Below are 24,173 nucleotides of genomic sequence, written 5' to 3'. Positions count from 1 at the left end.
GTACCTGAGTTCAAGTCCTGGTTCTGAGTCTGGCCTCTTAAAGTGGAACCCTGGGGGGCAGCAGGTGATGGCTCAAGTACTTAGTCTCTGCCACCCGCGGGGGAGGCTCCATTCATGGCTCCTGGCTCTGCTCTTTCCATCCCTGCAACCCCAGTATCTCAGTGCCTTAATACAGAGAAGTGTTTATTCTTCCCCAAGAAACAGTTCAATGATTCAGGGTCCCAAGTCCCTTCCTCCTGAGTTCTCTTGAGTCAACTTTCCTAGGAGACAGTAGGAGGAGACGAGAGGCAGTCACATGGCAACGCTGTGGGGCATCATGGAGGGCACCGTGGTCACTTCTTGTCTTCCACGGGAGGGCATGCAGGTGAATGGCCACACTAAATGCAAGGGAGGCTGGAAGGGGTGGTACAGTTTGTCCAGAGGAAGTGGAATGGGCTTGCAAATTGCTGACCTGTTCTCTACCCCTGTGAAACTCTGGAGCCAGGCTTGGGTCTTGATTTCAATTCTAGTTGTTAAATACCCATAAGGCCCTTTTCCATCTGTAAAACCCATCTTACAGTATGAAGATTAAATGAACATTGGAGGTTCAGAGTCTAGGACTCAGTAAGTGCTAGTTCTTGTATCATCTCCAGGCATTGTACCAGGCTTTGCAAGATGAAAAGAAGTCAGACACAGTGTTTTGGACTCACATCCTCATGGACTCAAAGCCCAGAGGCAGAGGATCCTCGTGCTCATCACCTTCTTCAATCACTTTTCCTTCCCAAAAGGTCCTTTTGATGGTCACCAAGGAGCCGCCTCTTGACCATGAAGGCAAGATTTCAGTAACCATCACCCAGGTCTTTTCTAAATATGCCCAAAGAGATGTGCAAGGCGAGGATTTTCAAAGAGGAAACTGAATTCCTATGTTCTGAAGACAGGGGTTTGGCGTTTGGGTGGTTTGTCGCACTATTTTGTGAATGGAAGGGCTGTCACATGAGCAGCATATGATGAGCCTCCCAGAGCCAGGGCTTGTGTGACTGGCAATGGACACAGCTTGGCCTCCTATTAGTTCCTGCCAACTTGGAGTCCACATGCCCTCAGGGTCCTAGAGGGGCAGCCAGTCATTCCCTCAAAGAGTTGAAGACACCAAAAGTCAGCTGTTCCAATGGAGTTGTAAGTTAAGGTCACTGGACCTATATTCCTCTGAGAAAGGGTGAGAAGAGAGCTGACCCCTACCTTCTAACTGCTCAGTCTCGACTCTAAGGGGCCACAAGCACCTCTGATCCATCTGATGTCACTGACCCCATGTGCGAGGCTGGAGCTAGGAGTCCATGATCTGTTAGGGATGTCAGTCTAAGAAACAGGTCACTGTTAGAAGGCTACCTATTCCCTCCACTCCAGCCACCCTGCGCCTTCCTGTGAGCAGGGAAATTATTTATTGCCCTCTTTGAAGAATCAGATGATCTCAAATATTGAACTGGAAGTCACTTCAAAAAGTTCATGGAAAATGGAATTGAAAGATAAGCTTATTCTGTTGCAGTTTTTTTTTTTTAAAGATTCATATTTATTTATTTATTTAAAAGGCAAAGAGAGAGAGAGAGAGGAACCTGCCACCTGCTGGTTCCACCCCCAAATGGCCTCAATGGCTGGAGCTAGGCCAGTCTAAAGTCAGGGGCCAGGAGCTTTTTCCAGGTCTCCCATGTGGGTGCAGGGGCCCAAGCACTTGGGCCATCTTCTGCAGCTTTCCCAGGGCATTAGCAGGGAGGGATATCGGAAGTGGAGCAGCCAGGACTTGAACCAGCACCCATATAGGTGCTAGCATGGCAGGTGGTGGCTTTACCTGCTATGCCACAGTGCCAGCCCCAGCAGAAATTTCTGAAAAGCACACATGGGTTTTTTTTCAGAATATGCATGATCTGTGAACTTTCTGAAGTACCCTCCCACATCGTACTTTCCTGGCCCCATGGCAGCTGTTTACTGGGAGCCAGTGCTATGCCATTTGTTGCATCGTTAGTTCTCCTCACAGCCCTCAGAGATAGGGATCAGACCTTCACTTGTCAGATGAGATTTAGGTAGAAGAAAAAAGTTTAGTAGGTGTTCAAGGTCACACACCTGCTAGGTGACAGATGTGAATCCAGAACTGTGCAACTCCTTGCCACAGAGCCCCCTTCTCAACATTCCAGAGATGCTGAGCCCCTTGGCCTGGGCCGCAGCCCACGCACTACCAGTGTTGAGCTCTGCTGGGCTGGGCACCGCTGCGCTACCTTGCTCCATCTGGCACCGCAGGTTCCTTTCAGGGAGGAAACAAAAGCTATGGGTCTGCTCTACAGAAAAAATACACGCAAATACCTACACATTGGTACGTAAGACATTTCAGGTAATTCAGTAACTACAGAAGTCTTAAGACTACTACCTGGGCTGGCGCCGCTGCTCACTAGGCTAATCCCCCACCTTGCGGCGCCGGCACACCGGGTTCTAGTCCCGGTTGGGGCGCCGGATTCTGTCCCGGTTGTCCCTCTTCCAGGCCAGCTCTCTGCTGTGGCCAGGGAGTGCAGTGGAGGATGGCCCAAGTCCTTGGGCCCTGCACCCGATGGGAGACCAGGATAAGTACCTGGCTCTTGCCATCGGATCAGTGCAGTGCGCCGGCCGCGGCGGCCATTGGAGGGTGAACCAACGGCAAAGGAAGACCTTTCTCTCTGTCTCTCTCTCGCTGTCAACTCTGCCTGTCAAAAAAAAAAAAAAAAAAAAAAAAAAGAGAGAAAGAAAAAGAAAAAAGAAAGACACACTACTACCTGCATCTCCCAAGGGCCAAGAGCTCAAATTAAGAGCCCAGTCTATTAACCCTTGCCTCTGCTTACTTGGACACACATGAGAATTAGCTGGGGGCATTTTAAAAATTCAGATTTCTTGGCCGCCTCAGAATCCCTGGATCTGTGCTGTAGTATGTTCCCCAGTGAATTTTATATATCTCTACAAGTAAGTAGTCTGTGACTGGTTTTGGGGAACCACCCTCCTAGCTGATGCTCAATTGACTGGGATTGATCTCTATCTATGTAACATTATCTATCTATGTAACATTAGATAGACTTAACCTCCCTTTCAATTTTCTCCTCTGTGAAATGGGGATAACAGTTGTCTCAACCTAATTGGATTAATATGGGATTCAATATGCCATCCAAGCATTTAGTAGTGTCTGGCACAGAAGCGCTCAATAAATGTTCAATAACATCACCTGTGCCATCTCGGTAGATGGCCTCTTGGTTATCAAGGTGTGAACAGAATCCAATTGCTAGTTGGCTCAACAAACATGCATGAAAGAAAGGAAGAAATGCAAAGTTTATTAAACATTAAGAACAACAGAAAGGTCTGGACTTAACAGCATCAGTACCACCAGTACCACGGTGTACAAGTAAACTAACCTCATGCGAACTTCTACCTGTTTAACAGATGCAATCACTGTGGTATTGCTCAAAGGATAATGTAGCATTGTTATATTTGGTAAGGTGCTCAAAAAGCAAATACTTTATGTTTTAAATTTACACACACACACACACACACACACACACACACTCGTACATATACTTGGCTCCCATAAAATATATTGACTCTAGTTGCTAAATCCAGTTTATCAAGAACTAGGGCGAGGCTTTGCTCATTTGTAAACTGACATTATTAATTGCTGAGAACCTGGCAGGGATGCTGGCCTCGACGGTGGAGGGTACCCAGAAGCCCTCAGCAGGAAGAGGACTGCGAGCAGATGTCTGCCACACGGAGATCGGAACACCTGCTCTCAGTCACCTGCCCAGGACTGAGCCCAGTGGTAAACCCAGAACTCCACACACGGGCGAGCAGAACAAGTCTGCCTGCCTTGGGATTGTGCCACTTAACTCTGATAAAACTTGAGTTTTCTTAAAAGGATCATTAGGTGGGAAATTAGGTGAACTATGAGAAAGAACACATTTTAATTGCATTTTACAGAATGTTTTACCCTGAGGCTGTGGGAGAGTGCCACTTCAACTCTCAATTCTCCTGAAAACAGCCCATAGAGCATCTGCATGTCCAGTGTGAGTCCCCACATGACACCACTGGGCTAGGAGGAACCCCAGGGTTGTATAACACAGCCACCCCCCACCACACCTGCATCCCAGTCTACACTCTCCCAACAGAGTGTTCTCCTACATGCAGGATGTTCCATGGAAGGCCTGCAGTACACAAACACAACAGCCCTCTCGTAATCCTCCTGATGCGGCTTTTAAATGGTCCAGCGTGGCCTCTTTCTCAAGGGGAAGTGACCCTTGATAGCCCCGCCATCCACTACCTAGCTCCTCAAGGCAGTATGAGCAGTATTCCAAATCACGTCCAAATGTTCCTGCCACATGACTTGGAATCACTTTAATGGCCAAGTAATCAAAGAATGAAAGATGCTTAGGATGAAATGGTGACAAATGACGACAGGGCTCTTAGAACAGCTGCAGTCTGCAGGCATCCGTTTGACCTGGGTTAATCCTGGCTTCCCACTCCACTTGGCAGAACTGCCTTGTTTGTTAACTGCCCCTGCAAGACGTGCACCCAGCCCAGGAATGTGTGTGTGTGTCTGTGTGTGTGTGCTGACAAAGTCCCACATATAAGGCATCCGTACAGACTACAGGATGTTTAAATTTTTAGGAGGAGGTAGATTGCTGAAACCTCTCCCGGCACACAGAAGGACAAGTTTTATGGTCATCTTTTTATTTCCTGCAGAACACGTTTGTGATGTTCATTTGATACAAACAGCCTAGTTGTGAGAAAGCCCAGTTCTCAGAGTTTTTCAGCCATCATTTGATACTTCCACAAGCGTGGGTGGTCTCTGGTGCAATGTGTCAACACTTCTCTGCTTAAAGATACCATCAGCTTTGCTTTAATGACCACTGCCATTTACCAATTTTGCAGTTGGCCCCTCACCTGTAAAGGGCCAACTCAAGGTCCACTGGCATCTCTCACTGAATTATCTTTCAGGTCTGCTGACGACTGGCAAAGATTTTTTGCTGGTTTTGCTAGTTATCAATCTGAACAGTGTATTCCAATTCCAATCCTCTCCCATCTCTCACCATTACCTGTAGCTTGAGCACAGTGGGTATCTACTTGGAATATCCTACTAGTGGGGTCTGCCAAAGCTGTGACACCATGAGAGAAGCTGAGCTCATGCATCCACAAGGAGACCACCAGTTCATCAAACAGTAAAGAAACTCCGGAGGCAGGAAACTAGAAAATTCCATGGATAAAAGAGTATTTTAATCTAGCACAAAATGTTTCTTTGCAGTAACAGCAGAATCTCTTGACATTGTACAACTTAATGAAACAAAAGAACAATCGTCTTTAAAGTCAGAACATCTATCAAATTATAGGCCGTACGCGTAGCACCGAGATCGCCTTTATACTGCATAAGACACACAGGCCCCAGAGGGGAACAGAGCCGTCTGGGGGCACAGGCAGGAACGCTCCATTCCAGGAACTCTGAATTTTGAAGTGAACATTTTTGTGGCAGATGCTTTTCCTAAAAAACACTGTATCATCCAATAAATATTTGACTAAAATCCATTTTGTGCTTTTGGGTGATGTTAGCTGACTTCTTCCTGAGACCTCGTAAGAAAGAAGAAAGCTCCTTGTGTCTTTCAGAGCACGATTCATCACGGCAAGCCTTGATACTGTCATAAAAATTTTAATTTAAAGCAGAAAACATGCTGATGTGTCAGTGATAGGCTTAAAATATTAAAGACTTCAAAAACCCCCAAGCACGTCTTCTCTGTACAACACGGGTGAATATATATCTTTGCTATATAATTTTAAAACATGGAATAGTTTTCCTTTTCTCTTTTCTATATATAATATATGTCTTCCAAAATACATTGTCAGTATTTATATCTGAAAAATACTGTACAAAAAAAGAACTTCCTATAGTTACTCTGTATAAACATTAAACAATTTAATAATCTCCTTTTGGTCTACAGTAAACACTTAGATTGATTGGATTAACCACAGTTTGTGACAACGCCATCCCCTTGTGAGATACACCAGTGTCTTTTACATTCGTTTTCAGAAGTCTACTTTATAAGAGCACATACGTTCAAAAGCAAACAGAGTAAGAAACATAAGCTCTAGAATAATTAATTTATGAGGCATTCAAAAATGACACCATGAGGAAAAAGGGCCTTACAAAACATCAACTTATTAACTTAACTGATTTTTTTAAAAACAGCAAAGTATAATTCACAAAAATATATTACAAAAAAATGGGAAAACTCAATCTTAAGTCATTGAATTGCTTGGAATATCAAGAGGGATATGGACAAAGTTAACTAGAGAAGTAGGAGGTGGGCGGGGTTTGGGAGAGGGGAGAGAAGAAAACCAAACACGACGGCAAAGGCTGGTCCATGGCTCGTGGACTGAGAAATTAACCCCTCATTCTTAGACCTCCCATCTCCCTCTGCTTCCCTGTCCTGGGGATGTTCTGGTCATGCGCAAATGCATTCCTTTTTGTTTTTAAAAGACAGTGAGATCCTTAGGTAGGGAAAACATCCTACGTCCACTAGTGAGACTCAGGCAGCATGCTCTAGTGCACAGCAGGATTATTGCTTTAGTACAGACAGTGCAGAGACACCCTGTGTTCTAGAATAGTACTCTTACTTAGGCGGGGCTGGTAGAATTAAAAGGAAACTTATTAGATAGCAGTAAGTAAATACGGGATCTAAGAACTCTAAACAGCACTTTCAATTTGAAGACAATTACCACCAAAACGGAAAATACGAGGAAAGCAACCTGTGAGTGCACAGAGCTGCGTGTAGTGCTGGGGAAGGTATCTGGGGCACCCTGTGAGCAGGGTCACTTCCAGGTGACAGGAACAGGAGCTGGAACTCTTGACAACTGAGATCCACTACTTCACCAGGGCCCCTCGCAGGGAGTCCTAGCACAGGGTCCTGCAGGAGTGGGGAAGCTGCAACACCAAGCCACACAGAAAGGGCAGGAGCCGGGAAGACGGGAAGGGGAGGTGGATCCCCGAGGGGGCTCCAGAGTCGAGTAAAAACATGGCACCTTCCTTTTGTTGGAACTAAAAGAGAATGAGAGGGCTACCTAAAAATGGCAAGTGCAAAGGGGACACACACACACATACACTCGCACGCACGCACACACGCAAGCACACACCCTGTGGGCCACACACACGAGCACAAGCATGTGTACGCGTACACTCACACACACATGATGCACACAATGTGAGTCAGTTGTGTTTATGCCTCTGGTAAAGTGCTGATGTCAGAAAGGTCGGTTTGGGTGTGGAGCTATCAGACAGGAAACAAACTGTCCATCCATTCCAAAGCAAAGCCCGCAAGAATGCCATCCTACAGGGGCCCGTGCCTAGCCTCATACTTGGCAAGTATGTTCTTGCATTTGCCCAGCTCCTTCCTCAAGTCAGCCACCTCCTGGCGGAGGGCCGAGTTCTCCTTCTCCAGGAACGAGGCCCGGATGGCAATCTGATTCTCCTTCAGCCGCCGGGCGTCGCGGGAGCGCTTGGCCGCCATGTTGTTCTTTCTGCGCCTTGCCCAGTACTTGTCATCCTGCTCGTTAGTTACAGAAGGGAAAACACAAGGTATTAGATTTCAGCAACACGGAGCTTCAGCCAGGGCGCGCTGGCAGCCTTCAGGGTTGTACCGAGGCCCCGACCCGGGCTTCCCGTGCGTCTCAGAGGCTGGCCCGCGAGCCACGGCTTCCTCGCGGGGCAGGCCCCGACCCGTCATCACAGCTCCCTACTCGCTCTGCTCCACGGGGACTGTGTCCAGTGAGGTAGCGATCAGGGGCTGAATGAAAGCAAGGGGCTTGGCTCTCACCCTAAGTTGCATGCCAACATTCTCCACTCGCTTCGCTGCCGTTTTTATTTGAAGAGCACTTTTATTCCCCGAGCGCTCATATGCTTTTTGGGTATAACTTGGCGCAATATTTTTGGAAGGCAATGTGGCCCATCAGCTATTTAAATGCATATACTATTGATCTAGGAACACTACTTCTAGGATTTCATCCCATAGCAATTTTGCTCACGTGCATATAGACACAAGAACATTTTTTTTTTTTTACTGCGGCATTGGTTGTAACAGAAAAATGTAATAAAAACTATTTCCCTGTAGGAGATTTCATAACTGTATTGTATTAGAGTCATACACGGGGATACTCTGCAGCTGCTCAAAACAGTGTCCCCGTTGCACCAGAAATATATTCAAGCTATATCATTATGTGGGTGAGAACAATGACATTTCACAGATAAATATGTACGGTCTCATCCCAATTTGATTTAAAAATCATCATATCAGGGCCTGGCGCTGTGGCATAGTGGGTAAGGCTGCTGGCTGTGATGCTGGCATCCCAGATGGGCGCCAGTTCGAGTCCCGGCTGCTACACTTCCCATCCAGCTCCCTACTAATGCACCAGGGGAAGGCAGCAAAGGATGACCCAAGTGCTTGGGCTCCTGCACCCATGTGGGAGACCTAGAGGAAGCTCCTGGCTCCTGGCTTCAGCTCGGCCCAGCCCTGGGCCATTCTGGCCATCTGGGGAGTGAACCAGCGGAGGGAAGATCTTGCTGTCTCTCCCTTTGTCTCTCTCTGTAACTCGGCCTTTCAAATAAATAAAAAAAATCTTTTAAAAAAGTCATAATATCATAGATTTGTACAATGGAGCCCAAAAGGATTTATACTAAGTTATAAAAGTGGTGCCATTATAAGGAGTATTACAGGAAAGAAGCAGATAAAACTAGTAGCATTTTCACCTTTTATTTTATACCTTCCTGAACTATTAGAATATTATATAATGTGTATGGACACTTTGGTCACTAAAGGGAAAAGACCCTCAGTCGGCTACTCATCAATGTACCCATATTGCTGGCCAGCATTTAAGTCATTTACTCTAAATTTTGTTTCACTGGATTTCAGGCCTTAATGTGAATAATGTGAAAACTATCCCTCCTTCTCCCCCCATCGCCGCCCTTCCTAACAAAAGAAGATGGCTTCCTGGGAAGACGAAGGCACCAGAACCCCCTCCTGGACTTTCCCAGTTCATTGCTGGTGCCACCTGATGAATTCTGCAATACTCTTTTGACAACAACCTGTAAAAGCAGACCTCAAGTCTCCGCAAAGCTGATGTCTGTGCAGTTCACACCTCCCTCCCAGAAGAGAGGGTGAGGCCAGGCCTTACCCCACCCCCACCCCGAGGAGTCCAGGGGGCAGTGGCACTGAAGGTCACGTGGTCTGGGCCCAGTGTTCAGCCCCCCGACCTGCCCGTTACTCTCCGCAGACATCTGCCTTGCACAGTCACGGAACATGCGAGATGGAAAGTGCGAGCAGGCACCTCCCGAGTGCTCTCTGCAAGCAGAAACTGCCGTCTTACTCAGAGCGCACCCAGCCTTCTACACATTTCAGAACAATATATAGCAGGGCAAAAAGCATCCCCAGAGTAGCTGCTCCCATGAAGCTTCTTAGGAAAGATGTGATCCTTGAAGGAATGGCACAATGAGCAAACTTGGGCAGATGTACAATTTGCTGGCTGTGTTTCTGAAGAGGAGGAGCAGGAAGGGAGAAAGGCTGGGAGGGATCTGGGGGGTCGGTGACGTCACTGTGAGGAGGGGCCCCTGAGACACACATCACAAGAGTGAGGTGCCAGTCCTGATGTAAGTCGGTGGTTGTACTTTGATGTGGGTTCTGGTGCCACCCACTTCATAGTGTCAGTAAGTCGACCACACTCTCCTTGCTGGGTGTGCTTTCCAAGCACACTCCAAGAAGGGCTCGCTTAGGGTGGACCAGGAGCTGCACACAGGGAACAGGAGCCCGGGAGCTAAAGGAACACCCGAGAACAAGCCCCTGGGAAACCGGAAACTGCATGTGTGTGCTGGGGGCGGGCGGAGGGTCCGGCCATGAACCTAAACTCAGAGGTCTGTGCCAGCACTCACCGGGTTTATAAGGACCAGGGAGTCAGCAAGTGATTTACGGGTTGCAACCACTTGTCCCTGACTTAGAGCTCATCTCACATCTTCTGTGCTCTCATCTCCCAGCCTCACCCTGTCCACAGGTGCGGAGGAGCCAACCAAGGTGTGAACTGCCGCATGAACCTGGCAGGTGGGAGTGGAGTCAGGAGCAGCGGTGGATCGAGGGATAACGCAGGAGGACCAAAGAGGGAGTGTCCTGGCCCAAAAACACCAGCTCACCTTCCTTTATCATCACACAGTGGCTTTGGGGCAGGGAGGTCAGGGTGCAGGAGCCTGAGCGGGGCTTACAAATTTGGCACTGATCCTTTGCTCTGTCATCTTCTCCAGCACGTCCTCAAGGTGTTGATGCCAGCTAGCTCCCCAGCCACGACCGGCTCAGTCACACCCCCCCGGACAAGGCAACACTCCCATGCTGTCACCAGACTAAAGGTTGTGTGAGGACAGGCACAGTGCTGGTGCGGACTCACCTAGGTGTCCCCAGCCCCTGACACGGGGCTTGGCACACACTAGCATTTGAAAAGCATCTGCCAAGGGAAGGCACGGATGCTTCGGAGTGCTCAGAAATCAAGGTGAGTCGGCTGACTCTCGGTTAGGGACCCTGCTATGCCGTCCTTTGATTCTGCCGCACGCATGCTAGCCCAAAGAAACGGCTCGAGGGAATGAGGGGAGGCGTTTTTGGTGGGGGTCATTCCACTCAATTGATTTGTTCCTCCAAAGGCAGGGGGCCACAAGCACCTTGTCTCCCACCCACCCCTAGCTCATTCCTCTCTTCTGGCAGGAAAAATGTATTACAGCTCTGCCTCCTGATTCATATCACCTAAAGATCTGTGGTGCGAGGCTTTACCCACAGCTGAAAGGAATCCAAGGACACGTGGCGGGAGAATGTTCACGCCATTCCCTGTGCTCCGTGTGCAAGAGCCAGGCCTGGCCATGGCAGCAGTGATACAGATAATCCCAGCACAGAGAGTGCTCATGAAGCCTCTGTGTTGCCAAGGGGAACTGGGCTATCAAGTCTTCTTGCTCTTTGAACATGTAAATTTGGAGACTCTCCTAAGGTTTGACTGGGAGTTCTATCTACTGCTCAGCAGAATCCTTCAAGCTACCCTCCATGCAAGAGGCATTCCTGGCTGCGTGGCCTCCCTGGTTTAGTTTAAAGGATGATGCCCGAAAACACACACACCGAGAACTGGATTGCTAAGAATGCAAGACCAGGAAGAAAATCCAACTGAGAGACATTATCTAGCTGCCCGGGACCCGATCCCACATTGCCCCTTTCTTATCCCACTAGCTGAAGCAGGAACCCCCGAATCTCCTGTCGACTTTAGATTTTTTGGTGTTTCTACCAAGCAATTTCCTCTTTCAATTCTCTTGCTGATAGTAACAGGTTGAATAGCCCCAATCTCAAAAACTGTAATTTGAAATGCTCCCAAACCAAAAACTTCTTGAGTACATACATGATACCACAAGCAGAAAATTCCACACATGAAACTTAGTTTCATGCACAAAACCTAGCGGCGCCGGCACACCGGGTTCTAGTCCCGGTTGGGGTGCCGGGTTCTGTCCCGGTTGCCCCTCTTCCAGGCCAGCCCTCTGCTGTGGCCAGGGAGTGCAGTGGAGGATGGCCCAGGTGCTTGGGCCCTGCACCCCATGGGAGACCAGGAAAAGCACCTGGCTCCTGGCTCCTGCCATCGGATCAGCGCGGTGTGCCGGCCGCAGCGCGCCAGCTGCGGCGGCCATTGGAGGGTGAACCAACAGCAAAGGAAGACCTTTCTCTCTGTCTCTCTCTCTCTCACTGTCCACTCTGCCTGTCAAAAAAAAAAAAAGTTATTAAAAATACTGTGTGAAGTTACCTTCAGGCTAGATGACCCAGGAGCTGGGTTAGACCCTACTCTACCTGGGGGAATTCAGCCCTGATGGTTCCATCCTGCACGGGTTCCCATCACATCAGATACATGATGACAGCCGTGATCTAAGTCTGCTAGCTACTTTGGCCTCCATAGGTCTTCGTAGAAATGAAAGACAGGAGGAATTGGCTTCAATCGGTCTAGACACTGACTCAAACCCTCGTCTGCATGTGAATCATACTTCGCTTTGAGAAGTGATAGTCAGGCTTCATAAAAGTCCTTATTTTGCTTGGTTCCAATGCCTTGACTATGTAGAACCACCTCTCCATTGTCCATCTGACTGTGAACAAGCAAAACCACATTAAGCTCTACACAATGGCCAATCAGAAATGGGTCTGCTTTGAGATAAGCAGACATGGCATAATTTTGGAAAGAATTTTCACCCTAAGGTACCATTGAATCTAATTTATTTTAAGCTTCATTTGACTTCCAAAGGTCAATCTATTTCCCTATATAAAAAATGTGTTCCCTTCAACACGGCAGCGCAAAACTACCCAGAATTAACCTTCTGTTGAGATGCTCCAGTGATCACTACTTGAGGTACAAAAATGGACATCACATATAAACAGAGTTGGGGAAGCACTAGCTTCCCTTGCAAAATGCAAAACGCAACCCTGGACTCTCGGGACTGAAAATGCGGAAGGAGGTTCTGTCTCCTGAGACCTACAGGGAAAAGGCAGCCGTTAATTATCAACAAATTCCCAAAAGGAAGATTACCCCTGGAAGACTATGAGGTCCACATGTCCTTCCCAAATAGATTTCTCTCTCTTTTCAACGCTGAAAGATTTTGATTTGATTGTATTAGGTTTTTGTGGGTTTCCTTGCTGGTAGTAGCAGGTTTGCTTCCGTTATAGGCTTAAAATCACCCTGTTTTGGTCCTTTCCTTACTACTCTTCAGTCTTAAGACACGAAAGCACAAATCAGAAGATACCCAAAGAGGAAGCAACACGCCTGCGAATTCCACACTAAGAACCAGGATCAGAAATCGCCGGCCCCTTGTTCCTTAGCGTAGATGGTCCTGCTGGGGGCGCCCTTCTAATCTGTCTCGCAATCCTGCTCTCCACTTCCCCAGAGCCTCATCACCGGCTCCAATTTACCTTCAGGTCATCAGGGATAAAGACTTTGCGGGCTTTCTTAATCATGGGCTGTGGCTTCAGTTCTTCCTCGGAGAACTTGCGTTTGCGAGGGTCAAACATTTCCTGGCCAGGGATGCTGGAGAGGGCGAGATCCGCCGGATCTGGCTCGTAGCCCACCGGGACCTGGATGGTGTCTGGATCGATAGGACTTGGTGTATTGCGGTTTGCTGGCAACAGCTGACCTGGAACAACACAGACGTTTCAGTTCATGAACTCCAGGGAGACCCATCAGACAGCTACTTGATCATGCGTCACCCTGAGTGGCAGGAGTCTTCAACTAACTTGTATAGGACTCTAACATCATTTTTTTACTAATCCTCACCATGTTTCCAAAAACACAGGCTGAGTACAGCTACACTCTTGCCACACCAGGCAAAACAATGACATAAATGTTCACAAACTGGGGAGGTGGAAACTCAATTATAAACAGACACATTCATTCTTTCCTATGACATATTCATGGAGCACCAACCATGGGGCCAGGCACTCTGCAAGGCGCGATAGAACTTCATGATTTTTACTTTGTAGTGTTTTCCAGATGAGTGGGGGAGACAGACTACTCACTGGCCAGGGAGGAGGGAGTGCAGGGGCTAGGATGGGACCCTCAAGTTCTTCCAGAGTACAGGGGAAACAGTTACACACCACAGAGGAGTCTCGGACATTTCATAGAGCTGCTTCTTGAGACAAACAGTAATTGGCCAAAAAACAAACAAACAAAAAAAGGTGTTCTAGGTACCAAGACAAGACAGAGCTTTGCATTTCTGAGGAACCACAAATAGCCTTAGGTAGCAGGAGTACTGAATCAGAAGACAAGGTAGGTGGAAGGAGGAGAGGTTCAAGTGCAGGGGATGTGCCCACCAGGGAGGGGCAGTGGGGGATTATGAAGGGCCCTGAATGCCACTGAAGGAATCTGAGCAATGAAGGGACAGACAGCTGACTTTGGAAAGAAGACGCAGGCAGAGTGAGGAGGGCGTGTCTGCAGGCAGATCAGACGCAAGGCTGTGGTGATAAGCCGTGCGCGCGTACTAACAGTGGCAGTGGAGACTGGGGAAAAGGGGCCCAGTACAAGAAATCTTTGACTAATTAAAAAGACATCATGGAGACAATCTTCAGGGTTCTTCAGGCCAAACCACTGAAACACACCAACAGTCACAGAACAATGGGTTGACTGTATTTCTGAGTATGTCTGACTTGTGAAGGTGAACTTAACAACAGACCGGATTGTTCATACGGGGAGCTCCGAATTTTATAATCACTTTGCATGCCCACAGAATGAACAAGAGGATACAGCTCCACTACGTTTGGCCATTTCCTCCTCTTCCTCGAGCCAAGGGTGGGCCAATGTGTCAAGTACCCCTTAGCTTGCATTACAACTTCCCCTCGGCTGAAGCACAAAGCCATCAGCTCAGATTCCAGCAACACTGTGAAACCGTGCTCGCGTGTTTTTGGTTTGATGGGGAACTTGCAAAATGAATGCTCGGGGTGACCTTTTAGGTCCCCACTCTGCTTTGAGCTCTCTGTGTCCTGCTTGCCAGGAGGAAGAGACGGGCCCCGAGGTGTTGGCAGAGGACGGAGATTTCTCATTAGCCAGGCAGCTGCAGTTCCAACTTCTAGGGACTGCGGAGTTCTGTACTGGATGGTGGCAACCTGAGTTTGATCTTGTGCCTCTTGGCTTTGCCGCAGAAAATGAACCACACCTCAGTCGAATGGGGATTTTATTTTCCCTTTAGAAGCTCTCTTTGAATGTATTAGCAACACTACCCAAAGCCCCAGCAGTACAACCACCAGCAGCAGCAGCCTACGAGCGTGAGCACCTTCTGCCTCTTGAAGCACTTTGTAATGAAGACTTCCAGCCTCATGGCTCCAAGTTAAGACCTCAGTATCTGTTGGTTATGCTATAAATTACCTTAAGCTGCACACACTCACACACACGCATGCACACGCTCACACGCACTCACGCACGTACACACACACACGCTCACGCTCACACACACATGCACAGTCTTCTTCCACTAGACCACACAGTCTTTCCTGTTTGATCTACTTTGTCCCCACCCAATCCCTCACCATGGCTCAGACTTCAGAGTTCAGCTTCCACAAAGAACAGCTCTCACTCAGCGGTGGCCCTGGGAGACTGCTATTCAGCCAGGGGTGGCCCCCAACACCACTTCCCATCTAGGCAGGACTTGTTCTTTCTTCTCTAACCCTTTCCTGCAGAAGGAGCAGGGCCATCCTACCTGCAGAGGAGAGGAGAACTATGTGGCCCACAGCCCAGGTAAACGGTTACCCCAATGGTAAACAGTAAACGGCAGAGCCAGGCCCCCACTTCTCTCCAGAATCCTTCATGATATCTTATTATCTGTATTTTCTGGGAGTTAACTCTGCCGGACTTACAGTATTCTTACCCTTTATCCCAAAATGTCCCCAGTGTCACTGGGTAATAATGAGCCTTTATTATTTTTCCCTACCTTTTGTGGACTTTCAAAATTTTAATACAGGAATTCTCAGTATGAGAATGCAACGTTACATTAATCTTTTTTTAAAAAAGATTTATTTATTTATTTGAAAGGCAGAGCTACAGAGAGGCAGAGGCAGAGAGAGAGAGAGGTCTTCCATCTGCTGGTTCACTCCCCAAATTGGCGCAATGGCCGGAGCTGAGCTGATCCAAAGCCAGGAGCCAGGAGCTTCATCTGGGTCTTCCAAGCAGGTGCAGGGACCCAAGGACTTGAGCCATCTTCTACTGCTTTCCCAGGCCATACCAGAGCTGGATTGAAAGTAGAGCAGCCAGGACTCAAACCAGTACCCATATGAGATGCTGGCACTGCAGGCGGTAGCTTTACCTGCTACACCACAGCGCTGGCCCCAACATTACATTTTGATTCTCAAAAATGTTCATTGCAAAATTTCAACAGAAATGGGCCAACAAAATGAAATTCCCGCTTGTGCTACTCTTTTCTCCCCTAGTCCTCCCAACAGCTGTTCCCAGAGGTGACTTCCCTCAACCATTTGGTGTGAACCTCTCATGGTTTTGTTTACACAGGGAGGTGAGTTGACCAAAATGGGATTAAACTACCCATACATCTTAAACTCCTTTTTAATTAGATCAATATGCCGTATGCAAACAGAACTACTTTGTTCTTTTTAAAGGGTGAGAACTCTTCCAGGGTCTGGATGTATAATAATCTGTTTAACCACCACCCCAACTGATAGTCTTTCAGGTATATGCTTTTACAGAAGAGATCCCTAGAAGCAGGAACACTAATGCAGAAGTGTGTACATTTTATATTTCTAAGTGGACTGGACTGACAAATTGTGTTCCCAAAATGTCAGACTAATTATATTTGAAACAACATTTATGGGTGTGCACATTTCTCACAATTAAGTATTAAATTTTTTTTTTTTTGACAGGCAGAGTAGACAGTGAGAGAGAGAGAGACAGAGAGAAAGGTCTTCCTTTTCCATTGGTTCACCTCCCAATGGCTGCTGTGGCTGGTGCACTGCGCTGATCTGAAGCCAGGAGCCAGGTGCTTCTCCTCGGTCTCCCATGCGGGTGCAGGAGCCCAAGCACTTGGGCCATCCTCCACTGCACTCCCTGGCCACAGCAGAGAGCTGGACTGGAAGAGGGGCAACCGGGACAGAATCCGGCGCCCCAACCGGGACCAGAACCCGGTGTTCCAGTGCTGCAGGCGGAGGATTAGCCTACTGAGCCGCGGCGCCGGCCAGTATTAATATTTTTTAAAGATTTATTTATTTATTTGAGAGGCAGAGTTACAGAGAGAGGGAGAGACAGAGAGAAGTCTTACATCTGCTGGTTCACTCTTCAAATGGCTGCAACATCCGATGCTGCACCAATCTTAAGTCAGGAGCCAGGAGTTTTTTTCCAGTCTCCGCAGGGGTCCAAGCACTTGAGTCACCCTCCACTGCTTTCCCAGGCCATCAGCAGAGAGCTGGATTGGAAGAGGATGGTCTGGGACATGAACCAGCACCCATAAGGGATGCTGGTGCTGCAGGTGGAGGCTTAGCCTCCTATGCCACAGCGCTGGCCCCCTAAGTATTAATTTTAAAAGCACTGCCAACCTGACAAGTGCAAATGTCATGGGCTTATGCTGCCTACCAAAAGAAATTCCAGGTGACTGCAGATTCTAATAAACTAGTTGTATTACAGAAAAGTATGCAGAAAGATATGAGTGGGGTTGTGTATATGTAAGATACAATTGGGGGATAAAGTATGAAAGATAGAATCCAAAAAACATAGAATCCTTGGGGCCGGCGCTGTGGTGCAGCAAGTAAAGCCGCTGCCAGTGGCACCGGCATCCCATATGGGCGCCGGTTTGAGTCTTGGCAGCTCCACTTCTGATCCAGCTCTCTGCTATGGCCTGGGAGAGCAGTAGAAGATGGTCCAAGTCCTTGGGCCCCTGCACCCTCTTGGGAGACCTGGAAGAAGCTCCTGGCTCCTGGCTTTGGATCAGCGCAGCTCCAGCTGTTGCAGCCATCTGGAGAGCGAACCAGCAGATGGAAGACATCTCTCTCTCTCTGCCTTTCCTTCTCTCTCTGTGTAACTATGCCTTTCAAATAAATAAATAAATCTTTTGAAAAAAAACACAGAATCCATAAAAGGCAATATTTCAATATATTGCTACATTCAATATAAAAGCTCTAAGTAGTGAAAACTATAAATCAGGCTAGGACATGGACAACAGCATGGGAGAAAATAATTGTTATAAGTAAAACAGATGTAAAGATTAGGTCCATAGTTTAGCAAGGGTTTTTAAAAATGAATACACACACACACACACACACATACAATTTAATATGTAAGTGAAACTGACTTGGGGATTTGATTTTGCTTATAGTCCTGTCCATCTGACTGCTGAACTCTGGTCTTTCTGCTTTTTACTTGCTGAACTTTAGTTAGTGAAGCATCAAGACTATGACTATAAAGTGAATAAAAATGGTATCACAAAAATTAAAAATGAGGGGAAATGAGTGGGAAGGAGGGAAATAGCATATTATCAGAATTGATCTATGAACTACCTGAAATCTATTCTCTTTATAGTAATAAAAATAATGAATAAATTTTAAAATGAATCAACAAGACATACTTTTAAAAGTGCAACAGATAGGAAGAAGCGATGCACAGAGAATAAATAAGTAAATAAATAAATACCCAACAAACCTGAGCTATAGTCAGTGTCAGTAGAGACACGGTTATTGGTGGTACACAGAAACCTACTGGTCTTTAAATGCTGGGCTTCTATCCAGCCACTTTGTTCCCTTATTACTTCTAATATTTCTAACTTCTCTTAGTTTTTAGGCAAATAATTCAATCTGCTGCCTCCAGGGAGTTGTGGCTTCCTTTGAAGGTTGATAACTCCTACTTGATCTCTGTAATCTTTGATCTCACTCCATTAATTAGGCTCTGCAAGGTGATGAACAGTAGGTGCAGGTGAGACTGGCGATCCTGCTTGTCCCAGCAGCTCAAGGAAAGCACATCTGATGGAAGATGCTAATACTTCACCTCAAGTATGAGGTCTTCTGCTAGAATCCTCGCAGACAGTTTGAAAAACAAAGGTAGTTTCAACCCTTCCAGCACCACTATCAGCTGCCTTAAAAAATAAATCCGGAAGCTTGTATTAAATTTTCTCAAATATCATTTTAGTATTCATTGAGATGGTTCTGCGGTTTTCCCCTGTATCTGTTAAGTCTGAGCTTGGTGTTTCTCCAAGGTGGACAAGAACAACCCTGTCATGTCGACTCCGACCCCGCAGTTCGCTGGAACACTGTGCTCTTCTTTCTAAAAACGTCAGTCACTTCCAGAGGGGCCAAGGATTTCCAGATGAAAGGGTTCAAGGGAGGACTTAAAAAAAGCCTGGAAAGAGATTAAAGTGACCTTCAAACTCAAACTTGTTGGCCTCTACTGTGTCACGGATTAGGCACAACAAAACCTCCAAATAGTTTAAGTGAAAATGGGCGGTGTCTTCTTCTGTATTTTCAAAACCTCAGCAGCTCACGTTTGATTAGCCGATGAGCTAGCAGACATTAATGAAAGGGAGCACAGCACTCTTGTCCCACTCCTTCTCAGGTCAGTGGTTTATTTCTTTAATGTATGGCTGCACCACACTAATAAATTATAGCCTCATTTGTCACTTAATCCTCAAGGCTAATTGCAGCACCTCCAATCTTTCTGATGTGTTAAATAAACAGAGCGTTAGGTTGGCAGTAGCACTGTCAAAATACACACCGCACTCTAGTGCCCATCATTGATGAACACTAGCAGGACAATACATGGTATCCTCTATTAAGCGAAGCTGACAGGACTTTTGTTTTTGGCCAAAGGATTCCCTTTAGTGCTGATGGGTGAAATTCCTTGTGATCCAAAGTCTGGTCCCAGATTTTTGTCTCTTCCCCCCTCCTCCCTCCTCCCCTTGTACATGTTGGGTCTGTATGCTTGTCTTGATCCCACAGACCTTCTTGGTACCACACAGCTTTCAGGAGAAGTCACCCCCCGCCCTCTCAGTACTCAGAGCCCACGTGCTCCACTCGAAAAGACCCCTGCGTCCAAAAGTCCCTTACATCACATGGGGGAGTCAATTAACTTAGGAGACTGCACTGAACTATCCAGTGAAAACAGGGCTCACCACACGTACACAGATTAAGCACACTCAGAAATGTGGGCTCTCTGGCCTCTGAGGCCAAGTCAGCCAGCCTCTCGTCCAACGGCAGGCATCTTGTCCAACGAGCACCCTGCCGAAGCAGCTGCGTCCCCATGACCAAGGGTCTCATCTCTCTGCCCATCTCCTGTTCCATGTCACTTGCAGTCCCTATGCAGAATGTCTCTCTCTCTCTCTATCCCTTGAATCTGAGTTGTCCTCCTGCCTTGGCCAACAGGAGACGCAAGGTGTCAGCTCTGAGGCTGGTAGGCTGGGCCTGAAGAGGCTTTGCATGTTCTGCTGCTCCTCCCCAGCATTCTCTTATGGCCCGGCTGCCGTGCCCAGCCCAGCCTGCTGGGGGCTGGGCTCGTGGAGATGGCCAGGCTAGGTCAGCCTAAATCCCTGCACTCTAGACCTGTGAGTCCAGCCAAGGTCAGCACAGCCATCTGACCGACCCATGGCAATTATATATGAGTTGGCATGTGTAATAAACCTTATTGGTGTATGCTCCTGAGTTTCTGTGACTGTTTGGTAAACATTCCTGTCGCACAAGCTGAACTCCTGTGTCTGGGGGTTGGGAATGCTTAGAATCACACCGACAGGAATGAAGTTGGCACAGATTGGCGGTTCAGCTGTGAAATCACACTAGAGTGTGAATTCTGATTCTGCCACCTGCATGTTATAAATGTGGGCTTTTGTGAATAGAAGACCAAACAGAAACACTCCTCCTAACCAATCCTAACAAGTTCTATTTTGGAGCAAGGGAACATTGGTGACACCCCCCTCCCACCCCCTCCAAACACACACACACATTTATTAACCCTACCTCTCTGAGTTTCAGGTTTCCTCATCTACAAAGGGAGAGAGGACTACACCTGTCTCTTCAGAGTTTTGTGCCAAATGAGTAAGACGAAGCATGCAGATACAAGGCTTAGCAGAAGGCACAGGACCTGGAGAACAGTCAACAAGTATTCCTATGAAACATGAAGCATGCAGTTTTCTCCTGGCTCTTCTCAACTGCTCTTCCTCCTTCTGCTCAGGTCTCTGCAGTGTGCTACACAGCTGCCTGGAGATATTCTGCAGATACAGACCCATGCAGCTCACAGCCCCCCGTCAGCACGCTCACGAGGCTTCCCGTCGCCACGTATGACAAAAATTCAGGGGGCTTGGAGGGCTTGGAGGGCTTGTGGGCTTGGAGACTCCACCCCAGCCCTCTCTCTGCTCCCTGCGTCCCCCACGCCCAACTCTACCAAGGCCTTTGCAAATGCTATCCTCTCTGCCTAGAACATCCTTGCCCTGCTCTCTGCCTGCCTGGTCCGTTTGCGTCATTTGGATACCATCTCCCCTAGTCCTTTCATTTAGTCATCTCCATAGTCCTCTGCTTCATTCACTGTCTATTAACCACCCTGCCTGATTTCCTCCACAATACTTCTCCAAAATGCATTTTACTATTTGCTCTAAATTGTTGAAAATGTCTCTGTATTTGCAAGGAAGCTCCGTGGGGCAGGGCCCTCGTCCCATCTGCTGCCACAGTCCTGGCTTCTAAACAGAGCCTGCATGGAGGGGACGGTGCAAGCTACTGCACAGCCAGACAGAAATATCCCCCAGATGCCAACAAGGACTGTTCTGGGAACAGGGACTATTTTTTTTTCTTATTTTTTTCCCCTACATTTTGTGAAGGGTCTATAATGAGCAATTTCACTTTCAAAATCAGAAAATAAAAACATGTTTCTTTAAAAATGGACTTGACATCACGTTGCACATGTACCTTCCAAGAGACCATGTTAAATGCTGTTGTAAGAAGACCATCCAAGGGGCCCAGCGCCACAGCTCACTTGGCTAATCCTCCGCCTGCGGCGCTGGCATCCCATATGGGCACTGGGTTCTAGTCCCGGTTGCTCCTCTTCCAGTCCAGCTCTCTGCTGTGGCCCGGGAAGGCAGTGGAGGATGGCCCAAGTGCTTGGGCCCTGCACCCACATGGGAGACCAGGAGGAAGCACCTGGCTCCTGGCTTCAGATGGGCGCAGCGCCGGCCGCAGCAGCTATTTGGGGGTGAACCAATGGAAGGAAGACCTTTCTCTCTGTCTCTCTCTCTCACTGTCTGTAACTCCGTCAAATAAATAAATAAAAAAAAAAAAAAAAGGAGGAGGAAAGAGAGGGAAGAAAATAAGAGGCAAAGGAAGGGGCCGGCGCTGTGGCACAGCAGGTAAAGCCGTGGCATCCCATATATGGGCGCTGGTTCAAGTCCCGGTTGTTGCTCTTCCAGTACAGCTCTCTGCTGTGGCCTGGGAAGGCAGTGGAGGATGGCCCAAGTGCTTGGGCTCCTGCACCTACATGGGAGACCAGGAAGAAGCTCCTGGCTCCTGGCTCCTGGCTTTGGATCAGCACAGCTCCAGCTGTTGCAGCCACCTGGGGAGTGAACCAGTGGATGAAGACCTCTCTCTACCTCTCCTTCTCTCTGCATGTAACTCTTTCAAATAAATAAATCAATCTTTAAAAAAAAAAATTCTGCTGAACTGGCACTTGCTCCACAGGGTAGGGGCGGGGGGCACTGAGTGCCACATGTTACGGAAGGAGCGGCAGAGGATCAGAGGGCTGATAACACCTGCATGAAGCCACAAGGAGAAACCGCTGGGGAGGCTGTGTGGAAGCCAGTCTCAAGCTGAACTGACCCATACCTCTGCTCTTGTGGCTTCACGTCTCCCTCCCGGGGACAGCAGAGGAAGAAGAGGAGGAGCCCTCCGTTCTCTTCTCCCTGCTCCTCCTACTGCCCTCTTGCTGCTCACTACCTCCAGAACGGCAAGCTGGTGCTACGGCTAAGTCTGCACTTGACCCACAGGGCCAGGGCTGCTGGCAAGGCTGTACCTCACGCACTGGTATTTTTAAGGAGTCTTTAGATAAGCCAGAGACCATGCCTCTAGGAGGAGGGTGTGGCTGAACGTGTTGTTGTATGATCAAGAGGCTGGTTTCAAAGGTCAGTTCATGGGAGATGAGAGTTCTATATCTAAACCCCTAAGTTATCAGCCTGCCAGCTAACGTCTGGGTTCGGGCAAAGGCACATCTGTCAAATGCAGGAAATAACGCTCACCTCTCAGGTGGGAAGGGGGAGTGGGTGCTATGGGGGTGAGCACAGATGGTCACAAATGTGGAAGATGCCCTGTCCTCCCCCCAGCACACTCACGCCCTGCCCCTCACGCCTGCCCAGCTATGGAACTGCGGTGGGACAAGAGCTGTTCCCTAGTTTCCTCCACAGTAGTAGAGAATGGAGGGTGGGGGCAGTACCCAGGAAATAAAAGGTTAAGTCTGCAAGCCCCCTGCTGGCTAGCTCCAAATCTTACTGTTGCTGTTTTCTACCCACTATCCCATCTGAGAACATAGAGGCCGGCGCCGCGGCTCAATAGGCTAATCCTCCACCTAGTGGCGCCGGCACACCGGGTTCTAGTCCCGGTCGGGGCGCCGGATTCTGTCCCGGTTGCCCCTCTTCCAGGCCAGCTCTCTGCTGTGGCCAGGGAGTGCAGTGGAGGATGGCCCAAGTGCTTGGGCCCTGCACCCCATGGGAGACCAGGAGAAGCACCTGGCGCCTGGCTTCGGATCAGCGTGGTGCGCCAGCCGCAGCACGCCAGCCATGGCGGCCATTGGAGGGTGAACCAATGGCAAAGGAAGACCTTTCTCTCTGTCTCTCTCTCTCTCACTATCCACGGCTGCCTTGGTGATGGTAGATCTAACAGAGTGACCATTCAAGCTGCCTTGTAACCCTACCCAGAAAGGGGTTTTCCCTTCCTGCCGGAAGGGGAGCAGTGGAAGCTGCTGCCCAGTGCTCGCCTCAGCCCCTCTGTGGAGGCCCCACTGTGGTGCACAGGAGGTGGGGCTGACAGTCAGAATCCCAAGGGGAGGGGCCCTACTCTCCTTAACAGGCTGCATCAGGACCTAGTCTGACCACACTCGGCAAATCTACAGCTTCTCTTTGCCCTCCTGACACCCCTGTGAAATAGATTGGGCCAAGGGGGTGCATGTCACCCGCGGAGAAACTGAGCCACTAAGCAACCTGCAGAGGTCCCTGTGGATGGGCTGCCTTCTTACCACGCACAGAAATAAATGCCCCCCTATCTGAAGTCTATTTTCAGAAAACGGCTCCTCCATTTTTAATGACAATGTGCACCACCTGCATCAGCAGCCCTCGGTCCCGGGAGTCTCTTCGTTGGTCTGAGTTGGGGAAGATGTGCAGGCCTAGTCCTGTGGAACCTGCAGTTTTCAAAGTGCTGCCACGACTCGTTATTAATCTGTTTTCCTTTGGGCTATGCTCATTTTTGTTTGTTTTGAGGAGAGAGTGAACCAGGAAAACTAAACAGTGACCATGGTCATTGTGAACCCAGGACGCAAATGCAAAAGAGCAACCCAGCCCCTGTGCTCCATGAGCAACACCCTTCCCCTCTCCCCCAGCCCCCCAAACCCAAACCAAAGGAAGAAAAACAGGATTCTGGGTCTGCCTTTCTGGGTAAACGTGG

At 48.4% G+C, this 24,173-nt stretch overlaps 2 protein-coding genes across 23 annotated transcripts in view; one reads left to right on the top strand and one right to left on the bottom strand.

Annotated features, from left to right (window-relative positions):
• MMD (monocyte to macrophage differentiation associated) overlaps window positions 1–21,409 on the top strand; it is a 101,062-nt gene extending 79,653 nt beyond the window's left edge. For 3 of the 15 annotated variants that reach the window (XM_089316981.1, XM_089316977.1, XM_089316974.1), the window contains one exon: window positions 20,710–21,409. In XM_089316981.1, the coding sequence (XP_089173107.1) occupies window positions 20,710–21,018 (309 nt within the window). In that variant the 3' untranslated portion in view covers window positions 21,019–21,409. Of the gene's footprint in view, window positions 1–632; window positions 7,011–10,306; window positions 18,923–20,510 lie in introns of those variants that run through there. The other 12 variants (XM_089316994.1, XM_089316992.1, XM_089316986.1 and 9 more) reach the window with 6 other exon arrangements.
• Window positions 5,229–24,173, bottom strand: part of HLF (HLF transcription factor, PAR bZIP family member) — a 53,856-nt gene continuing 34,911 nt past the window's right edge. For 5 of the 8 annotated variants that reach the window (XM_089316968.1, XM_089316970.1, XM_051825491.3 and 2 more), the window contains 2 exons: window positions 12,981–13,201; window positions 5,229–7,571 (listed from right to left, as the gene is read on the bottom strand). In XM_089316968.1, the coding sequence (XP_089173094.1) occupies window positions 7,353–7,571; window positions 12,981–13,201 (440 nt within the window). In that variant the 3' untranslated portion in view covers window positions 5,229–7,352. Of the gene's footprint in view, window positions 7,572–12,980; window positions 13,202–14,393; window positions 15,784–24,173 lie in introns of those variants that run through there. The other 3 variants (XM_051825492.3, XM_089316972.1, XM_089316973.1) reach the window with 2 other exon arrangements.

The sequence above is a fragment of the Oryctolagus cuniculus genome, chromosome 17 (genome assembly GCF_051225735.1).
Source record: "Oryctolagus cuniculus isolate XC-2025 breed Fujian yellow rabbit chromosome 17, ASM5122573v1, whole genome shotgun sequence".
NCBI lineage: Eukaryota > Metazoa > Chordata > Mammalia > Lagomorpha > Leporidae > Oryctolagus > Oryctolagus cuniculus.
Note: the sequence above shows the minus strand (reverse complement) of the source record. Positions and strands in the feature narration are given on the sequence as shown.